General features: G+C 45.1%; 1 protein-coding gene across 3 annotated transcripts in view; it reads left to right on the plus strand.

Annotated features, from left to right (window-relative positions):
- The window catches only part of lrch2 (leucine-rich repeats and calponin homology (CH) domain containing 2), an 81242-nt gene that overhangs the window by 42402 nt on the left and 28840 nt on the right, over nucleotides 1-10000 (plus strand). Inside the window, exons 10-16 of one of the 3 annotated variants that reach the window (XM_063202731.1) lie at nucleotides 312-379; nucleotides 3569-3679; nucleotides 4318-4386; nucleotides 5694-5753; nucleotides 6205-6253; nucleotides 7194-7232; nucleotides 9222-9362. In XM_063202731.1, the coding sequence (XP_063058801.1) occupies nucleotides 312-379; nucleotides 3569-3679; nucleotides 4318-4386; nucleotides 5694-5753; nucleotides 6205-6253; nucleotides 7194-7232; nucleotides 9222-9362 (537 nt within the window). The remainder of the gene's footprint in view (nucleotides 1-311; nucleotides 380-3568; nucleotides 3680-4317; nucleotides 4387-5693; nucleotides 5754-6204; nucleotides 6254-7193; nucleotides 7233-9221; nucleotides 9363-10000) is intronic. The other 2 variants (XM_063202732.1, XM_063202733.1) reach the window with 2 other exon arrangements.

The raw sequence follows: 10000 nt of genomic DNA on the forward strand, positions 1-10000 counted from the left end.
CAACCTATATAAAATGCATTTTGCAATGCAATGGAATGCCCAATACAAAAATGTCAATTTCCCAACATTCTAGAAAATGGAGATACACAGTTTTGTAAATAAACTCTTCACCTATGTCAACAACGTTGCGTGAGTCTCTTCGAGCTTCTTGAAGTGCAGGTCACGACTTAGGGCGATGGTAAATACAGTTTGTTCTCAGCCCGTCTTATTTGTTATTTCACTCACAGGGGAACGTTGCGTCTCGGTCTGCTACTGGGAAAAATGAGCTCTCCCAAGTACAGTCATTTCCTTTGTTGTCTTTTACGTTCCAGGAACTTGAGAAAGTTCTCAATAAATCACAACAAGCCAAAGACAAAGAGAACGGGAAGGACGAGTCCGGGTAAGTCGCCGAAGCGTATTTTAAATCATGCAGGCACTGTACCGTAAATGCAGGATGCAGCTTAGGCAGCGCGTGGTTTTCCTGGTATATCGCCTCGTAGAAAGAAGAAGGAAGGCACATCTGGCTTAGATCAGGGGTTCCCAAACGTTACCTTGACACGGCCCCTTATTTACCAGTAGAATAGAAACTATGGCCCTTACTTATATCAGTGGTTCTCAACCTTTTTTGTAGGCGAGGCACCCTTTCAATTCATGAAAAATTTCAAGGCACCCCAAACCAACAAGCTGTAACATGGCATCGCATCCGATACCACACAAGCTTAGAAAAGTAACACATTTGGAGACGTCACACGACCTACGTTCGAAGTTGCAGCTGACTGGGGCGACCTATATTTACTATCGTGCGTAAATGGCAGATGAAAGATTCCACTGACTAGCATTAACTTATCAATTCAGACAAATATGTATTATAGTATCAGCCACGTTTCTGCGGTACACCTGAGGGGGGCCTGCGGCACCCCAGGGTGCCCCGGCAGCCCTGTTGAGAATCACTGAACTATGGCCCCTTACTTGAAAGTAATGGTGGGGTGGCGTCCGCGCCAATGTCTTATCCTGTGCGTATCGCTCGGTGCGTAATTCCAAGAGCAGTATGATAACGTTTGTCCCCTGTCTGTCGGTTTTATTTACATTTTGTCGGCTTTGTTTAATACATTTTTTGATTTTGCATCCAGCTCCAGTGTGCGACTCCTTTCTTCCTTTTCACCTTACTTGAAAAGGTAAGTTGCCCTGCTGCCGTAAGTTTGTAAGTTAACTCAGCTCAATGCTTAACTGAACTTGTGGCTTTCTCAAGTTGAACGTAAGGTAGAAGGGCAACTTAGTTTTTTAAGTTAACTTGGCTCTAATGTTTTACAGTGTATATCATAGAAGAGAGTGTGGCCATGCGTGGCCATGTGTGCTGTATGACTCTACTGAGTTGATAGTGTGCCTATATAGGCCTATACCAGTGTTTGTCAAACCTCTTTGACCCCCCCAAAAATGTTCATGGACCTCCTTTGAATAAAAAAGTTCAGTTGACAGGTGCAAATTTTTATGCAGATCATGAACTTTTTTATTCATATTACAAGCCTGTCTTATTGTGGTGAAAATAAGACTTCAGCTATGTTTAACTTTGTAATAAAGTTACAAATATAGCCTACTGCTAGCTTGTCTTGGAAAAGTAGAAATCCCCTCGCAGACCACCTGAGCTGTGTGACGGACCGCCAGTGGTCCCCGGACCACACTTTGAGAAACACTGACCTATACTAAGAAGCTGTTTCAGGAGGCAACCAGGTAAAGTTAAGCAGGCTCTTCTATTAGATGATTACCTCTTAACTTAACATGGGCCCAATTCGAAACGGGAGGCAGTGACTCGGTGACTCTCCTCCTACATAAACACTGATTAGATAGGTGAAGTTAGCTGATGAGGCAGCCGTTACGAACGGCACTAACGAGTGCGCTGCCTTGCGCATTTGATGTTACAGTGATTCTATGGCGGGAGTTACATTCTTCACGTTAGCGCTTAGCTTACGCATGCTACGGTGAATGATCGTCAGAAGGCGGAATCGTAAAATAGGCTATAAATAGATCTAGCGACAGCATATTTAGATACTATAATGTTGATTTATCCATTCGATTTTCAATATCTACATACATAAGTGTCAGAATAAAGAGTATTATAAGGTAGTAGCTTGGGTAGTAGCCATGTTTGTTTTTCAGGTTTCCGGTTGAGAGGGAGGTGGCGCACAGCATGTTGGGTACCAAGGCAGCGAAGTCAGCATCTGATGTATCCTCGAAATATCCTCGTTACGCCCACAAATGCAGTCAACTGCCGAGGGAGGAAATAAAGCAATTTTTCGTTTCGATCCACACTTGATGACTCGATGTCCAGTTAGCTCACTGGAAGGACAGCTGCCTTCCCTGTTTCGAATTGGGCCATGGTTTCCTCCAGGCTCTTCTATTAGATGATTACCTCTTAACTTAACATGGTTTACTCCAGGCTCTTCTATTAGATGATTTACCTCTTAACTTAACATGGTTTACTCCAGGCTCTTCTATTAGATGATTTACCTCTTACCTTAACATGGTTTACTCCTGAACCAGCGTCTTAGTATTCCCCTCTGAGGTGCCTTCCCTCCATGTAGTGCCGTCCTTCCATGTGTGCATGTGTAACAACTACCATCCTTGTAAATGCCATGTAGTGTACATGTAGGGGGCTATACTAGGCATGCACTTTAAAGGTACACTCTGTAAGATTTTTAGTTGTTTACTTCCGGAATTCATGCTACCCATTCACTAATGTTACCTTTTTCATGAATACTTACCACCAATCTAAGTATTCATTATGACTAGGAAAATTGCACTTTTCATACATTTAAAAGGGGGATCTTCTCCATGGTTCGCCATTTTGAATTTCCAGAAATAGACATTTTTAGCTGCAAAAATGACTCTACTTGGGCCATACTAGAAAATATTAGTTTATTACTTAGTAAACTTTCATGTAAAAATTAAATTTGGCAATAGACAGCCCAGTTTTAATGAGCAGCCTAGTTGCAGTACCTTTTTTTGACCTTTTCCTGCACAGTGTGCCTTTAAGTATGCACTTATGCAGCTCTATGGCACTATGTATGTCTGTATACATGGGTTTTTGTTTTTTTTTGCGTCAGGTGTATCAGTGCTGTGTGTTGTGCGACATCTATGTATGTACCGTATGTGCAAGACACATTTCGGTAACGCTTTACTTTACGGTACAGTTACCATATGTAATTACTGTGTACTTTCTGGGCAACAAGAGGGTAACAGAGAGAAGTTACATAGTATCTAAATGGTAAAAAGGGGGGTAATTACAGAGGAAATACTATTAATGGGGTAACAACAGGGTAACAGGGAGAAGTTTGATGATTAGATGGTTATAAAATACAGAGTAGTTTCATAGTAATTCTTGAGATATGTGTATAACATGGTATGTTCTTTGTAATTATCCCCTTTTACCTGCTATATACCATGTAACGTCTTTCTGTTACCCTGCTGTTACACAGAAAGTACACAGTAATTACTGTACCGTAAAGTAAAGCGTTACCCACATTTCCTTTGCTACCAATAAAAAGAACCTTGACCCTTGACCCTTGACCCTTGACCCTTGAACCCTGAGCAGCTCGGAGAAGGAGCATGCGGAGCTGGCTGAGGAGGAGGAGGATGAGCTGAAGGAGGTGCTGGACCTGAGGAAGATCGCCGTGCAGCTGCTGCAGCAGGAGCAGCAGAACAGGTACAGGAAGAACTGACACACACACACACACACACACACACACACACACACACACACACACACACACACACACACACACACACACACACACACACACACACACAACATCACACACACATGCGGATTTTTTTCTGCTTTTGATTTCTCCATGTCATGATTTTGATATGAATTTACGTACGTGAATTGAATTCTCACGGGCCCGCATGCACACATTCACACACATTCACACACATTCACACACACACACACACACACACGCGCACACGCACGCGCACACACACACACACACACACACACACATTTAAGGTAATTGCTGTCATCATGTGAACACAACACCAGTATAAATATTTTTCCAGAGAATTCGGTTATGATTTATTATGCCCGCTTGGCACAGTATCTATTAACTTTCTTTCTTCTTCTCTGCCTTCCGTGACTTCACTGTCTGTGTGTCTTCATGCTTGCTCTGCTACTAACAGATGTCTCTTTTCTGTCCACACGCTTTCCTCTTGCCTGCTCACCACTCCCCTCTGCTTTTCTCTGGAACTGCGTGTTTGCTTGATGGGTGTTTGGACGCTACGCTACGGCTACGCTACGCTACGGCTACGGCTACGGCTACGCTACGCCACTTGACTCATCAGGAGGAGGTCTTTAATCTGTAGAGCGGAGAGTCTCATCCACCGCAGGAGAGCTGCGGGACGCCCGCACAGGTAGACTATCACCACAATCACAACAAGGACGGGGGCCGCACACACAGGTAGACTATCTCCACTATCACAACAAGGACGGGGGCCGCCCGCACAGGTAGACTATCTCCACTATCACAACAAGGACGGGGGTCGCCCGCACAGGTAGACTATCTCCACTATCACAACCAGGACGGGGGGACGCCCGCACAGGTAGACTATCTCCACTATCACAACCAGGACGGGGGCTGCACACACAGGTAGCCAAGCAACAAGGATGTGGGCCGCACACACAGGTAGACTATCTCCACTATCACAACAAGGACGGGGGCCGCATGCACAGGTAGACTATCACCACAATCACAACAAGGACGGGGGCCGCACACACAGGTAGCCAAGCAACCAGGACGGGGGCCACACACACAGGTAGACAAGCAACAAGGACGGGGGCCACACACACAGGTAGACAAGCAACAAGGACGGGGGGGGGGGGGGGGGGGGGGGGGGCAGGCGCTGCACTCACTTGTATTAATGTAGATAATGATTTTTTTAAATTTTGACAGCTCCACGCTCACTAGCTCGTACTGTGACAGCGAATTAATTGATGGAGAGATGATGTTGGGTTCATAACTGGGACACGTTCGCGTGAGAAAACTCTCGTCTGTCTGACTAAACTTGTCTCAGCTTCTCCGCTTTGCTTTGCTTTGCTTTTCTCCTCTTCTCTTGTCTTCACCTCTGTCTATATGGATGGAGGACTTTGCATACGTAGCTGAATTTGCTTGTATGTGGGTTTCAGAGAACAAGTATGAGTGAGAGATAGGGACTGCAGGCCAAATTGGGGCGTGGAAGCACACTCTATCAACACTAGCTGCCTGCCACCCCCGAAAAAAATCATGAGCAGAGAAATATATCTGTATAGGGGCCTCTATAGGAGCAGGCTAGCCTGATTATCATCGACTTTCAAATCTCTTCGAGACTTGCTCTAACCAAGAGCATAACAATTAGCATTTTCCAAACGGCATGGTTGACCCGCTTCCCTAGGTATGCTACTAGTTTCTGACAAAGTGGGTGGAGTTCCCGATGTTTCGGGAGTTCAGAAAGTACTTGCATTGCTCTTGACGTGACTAGTAGCAGCGTTGAAGGTGTTGCGTCATTAGGGCACTGTTTGGCTAGGGGCAGGCCTGGGTAGGCGGTTAGCGCGTCAGACTTGTAGCCCAAAGGTTGCTGGCTCGACTCCCATCCCGACCTGCCAGGTTCATGGGGGTAGTAATTACCTCTCTCTCTCTCTCTCTCTCTCTCTCTCTCTCTCTCTCTCTCTCTCTCTATTGTAGATTCCTCAGTCATTCTGGAGGAAGCAGCAAACAAAGGGCACCAGTTCAAGCTGTCCGAAGGTATATACACACACACACACACACACACACAGTCACATAGACGCATGCACGCACACACACACACGCACACACACACACACACACACAGTCACAATTAAAGGTCTACACACTTAGTGTACCTTTAAGAAGCAGCTACCTGCGCACACTCGCTTCCCCCATCAGTCCAAAAGATCCATGCACAGCTTCTAGGTGCTGGTTAATGCAGGAGTATGCAATACTTCAAAAGGAAGAAGCTTAGCGCACACTTGTTTGTGTTATTTGCGTTTCGACTCTGTGGTCAGGCATCGATGCCTGAGCGAACCTGATGAACCACAGAGGTGAAACACTCGCTCTGTTCGCGCTGAATAAAGGAGCAAAAAGGAGCAAAAAGTGTGCAGTAAACTTCTTTCTTTTGAAGTATTTATTTGAACATTTATTTATTTAACTGATTTGTGTCTTGTCTGTTGCTCAGTGCATCGCTGGATGAGGGAACAAGCTCGGCCTCCGCATTAAGTGGACAGGTACAGTAGTTAACACACACACACACACACACACACACACACACACACACACACACACACACACACACACACACACACACACACACACACACACACACACACACGCGGAACTAAAATCTTTAGACACTTTGGGGGAAAAATAACACCACAGATATTACCCAGGGTTATACAAAGTACTTTATCATACGATATACAATACAATACAATATAATTTATGTATCATGTTATTACGTTTTGTTTTACCCATGTACCCCTTTTACTTATTATCATGGTAGTTCTCTTGGGTTGTTTGTCTGCTGTCCTGAGCATTGTTGCCAGATTGGGCGATTACTTGCCCAATTGGGCTACTTGGGATGGCCGTCTGCAGGTAAAAATGGGAAAGATTGGCCACTAGGCATTTTTTTTTCTGCCATTTTGGGCCCATAGAAATCAATGCAATATGCTGAAAATTTGACGCGCATTTTTGCGTTTTTTGATAATCTTTTGGGCAGGATTTGATCAGACACATCTGGCAAACACTGTTCAAATGAGAGTAATGTGTGCAGACAAGTGTGTCCATCTGGTTGTTTCCTATTTGTTTTGTCAGCAGCTCGATCACCTCTCCACCTCATCATCTCACGTTACACTGTAAAACATTGCAGCCAATTGGACGTAAAAAAAAGAAAAAAGTAGGTTGCCCTGCTGCCGTAAGTTAGTAAGTTAACTCAACTCGAAATTGAGTCTCAAATTGAGTTAAGTCTTGAGTTGAGTTGAGTTGACTTACAAACTCAAGGCAACAGGAGAACTTACTTTTCTGCGTTTTACCGACTTGCTGTGTTTTGCAGTGTACTACTCAGCATATTGTCATGCTTTGACTTTTTGTTTGCTCTCCCTGTTTCTCACACATGTCGTTCTCTGTCCTTTTTTTTTGGCTTGGTTTTGTTTTCCTGCCCTGGGACAGGATGTTGATCTCACCGATGACGACGCAGCATTTTCGGAGGTCATCCATTCATTCATTCATTTTCATTCATTCAAATTCATCCCCATGTGTTCCCCCATCATCATGCATTGACCCATGCTCCTTCCGCAATCAATGTTCCTCGTACACAAATGTTATCTGCCATAGCATACAGTACAACCAAGTGGGCGAATCGTAACCTGTATTCATGTGCAGTATAGATAAGGATCTGTGGTGTTGTATTTTGGTGTTGTGGGTGTGGTAGTGTGATGGGGCCTGTCTATGGAGAGACGTATCCACCGCGGGAGGGCTGCGGGCCGCACACACAGGTAGCCAAGCAACAAGGACGGGGGTCGCACACACAGGTAGCCAAGCAACAAGGACGGGCAGGCAGTGTGGGCGCTCTACTCTACTTACCTTTATTCATGTATATCTTTTATTATTGTTTGTTTTTTAGTAAGTTGTGATGGTGAACAGGCTGTCTCATGGTTGTGTTTGGAGTTTTGTTGAATGGGTGGGGTAGTGTTAAACGGTTGTTTTCAGGACAGGAACAGGAACAAGGGCAGGGCTGGAGATTGCTAATGAGGCTTCACACGGAAACGCAGTAAAAAGTGCAATAAAACCTGTGCTGTTTTGCTACAGGAGCAGAGCAGGGGATTATTAGCCAACCTACCCATTGAAACGCAGTAAAAAAAAAGTGCAATAAAATGTGTATTGTGCAAGACGCTGCCTATTCTAACTTGCTATTATCGAGTCTATAATTTGGGTCGGCACTCCAAAGGAATCGTGGACAAAGACGTTGCATGAACCCTGCGTCTAGCGAAACTGTAGTGGGCGGGTGGGTCGGTTATTGTTCCATGATGTAAATAGCTGTTTGCCGGGGCATGTTTTACTGGGGCGCCTCTGATTCAATGCATTCAAAGCAGGTGCTGCAATAAGTTGCATAGAGATATTGTATACACACCAGGCTTGTACCAAATTCCGAATTGGATGAATTTGAATTCAAAGCAATGCCATAATACGAACACTAGGTGGTGTCATTACCTTGAATTGCTTTAAATTTAAGCTACACCACCCATTGAGAGTACATAGAACTCCACCACCTAGTGTTCATATAATGGCATTACTTTGAATTCAAATTCATCCAATTCGGAATTTCGTACAAGCCTGATACACACTCACTTCTCTGCTAGTCATATATACCGTATGTACTTTGCTTCCAAATGGATCTTATTTGACGTCACAGTGAAGAGAGGCTAATGGGGGGAAGGTCTTGGGATATGCCATGGGGCCTTACATGCTAACGGTTATCCAGGGCCGGATTAACATGGCCTGGGGCCCCTAGGCTACAGGTTTCTGTGCCTCCCTTACCCTCACCCCCCGCAAGGCAAATGTCATTGACAAATTTACACAGACAGTGTCATAATTACGAGCAAGGAATTAAGGATAACATGTCCAACTGTATTAACATGACAGATGCATTTTTCAACATTGCATCTTGTCACACAATTCTGCAGTTTTTTTCCTTTTTGGCCAATCAGGGTTGAATCAGTATTAAATATTTCATTTTGTGGTGTCATGAATAGATACAGTATATCATAAAAATAAGTATTGCGATACATTGTCAATGCAGTGTATTTTGAAAACAAGTATTGCGATGCATTGTCATGCCGATTTTTTTTTTGCACACCCCTATGCCAGAGAGAGTAGAGAGAGAGAGATTCCATTGGCCCATTGTTTCCGGGGTTCTACAATTGCAAGGGGGGGGGGGAGACCTAGGCAGACCTAAGGACTGTTCTATTTAATGCTAGGAGCATTATGACACGCCCCTTTAGGCAGACCGGAACCTGGTCACGTTAGGTGCCCATAGCAACCTATTACATTGGCATATCTCTATACTTAAAGAATCTCTGGTATTATGACACGCCCCTTTAGGCAGACCGGAACCTGGTCATGTTAGGTGCCCATAGCAACCTATTACAATGGCATATCTCTATATACTTTAAGAATCTCTGGTTCTATGCCCTGCAGCCCTCCACATCCTGCTCCTTTGACGGCAGCCTGAAGTCGGAGGGCGGCGGCTCGGAGCCCAAGTGGCCGGAGGTGCCGCCCGTCCTCAACCAGAACGAAGACCGTCGCCGCAACAAGTACCTCAGGAAGGACTACCTGAAGGTGACGAATGCAGATGCTATGTCCACCTTATTCACAGAAGCAAGGAGTGGAACTCGCATACCGGTAGCCGATGCAATAATTTCTGTATTGCTTTACATGTGTACAAGGCCGAAAGCGTTTTGCACATGTGGGTAGCACTTTTTAGAACTTGTACACATGTAAAGCAATAAAGAAATAATTGCATCGGCTATCGGTGTGAGAGTTCCACTCCTTGCATCTGTGGATTATCATTCGGAAACCTACGCACCCATTACAGTAGGACTGAAGTTACTGGCGAGACACACCACTGTCTTGTATACACCTCATCACCACGCCCACTAACCCCAGCCATTCCATTTCAATGGTTTTCGTGCTGCCACTGAATTTCCGGTCTGCTAGTTCCTGTTCAGCTGCCCGTCATGAAAGTGAAAGTGAAAGCCCATTGGGAAACTCCAACTCCCATTGTCATTGTGTGCACTCCACAGCACACAAGCACACAACGAAAATGCATTTATGCCTCACCCGTGCAAGGGGGCAGCCCTCAGTGGCGCTCCATGGGGAGCAGTGCGGTGGGACGGTACCATGCTCAGGGTACCTCAGTCATGGAGGAGGATGGGGGAGAGCACTGGTTAATTACTCCCCCCACCAACCTGGCGGGT

This window comes from Engraulis encrasicolus, chromosome 7 (genome assembly GCF_034702125.1).
Source record: "Engraulis encrasicolus isolate BLACKSEA-1 chromosome 7, IST_EnEncr_1.0, whole genome shotgun sequence".
Taxonomy (NCBI): Eukaryota; Metazoa; Chordata; class Actinopteri; order Clupeiformes; family Engraulidae; genus Engraulis; species Engraulis encrasicolus.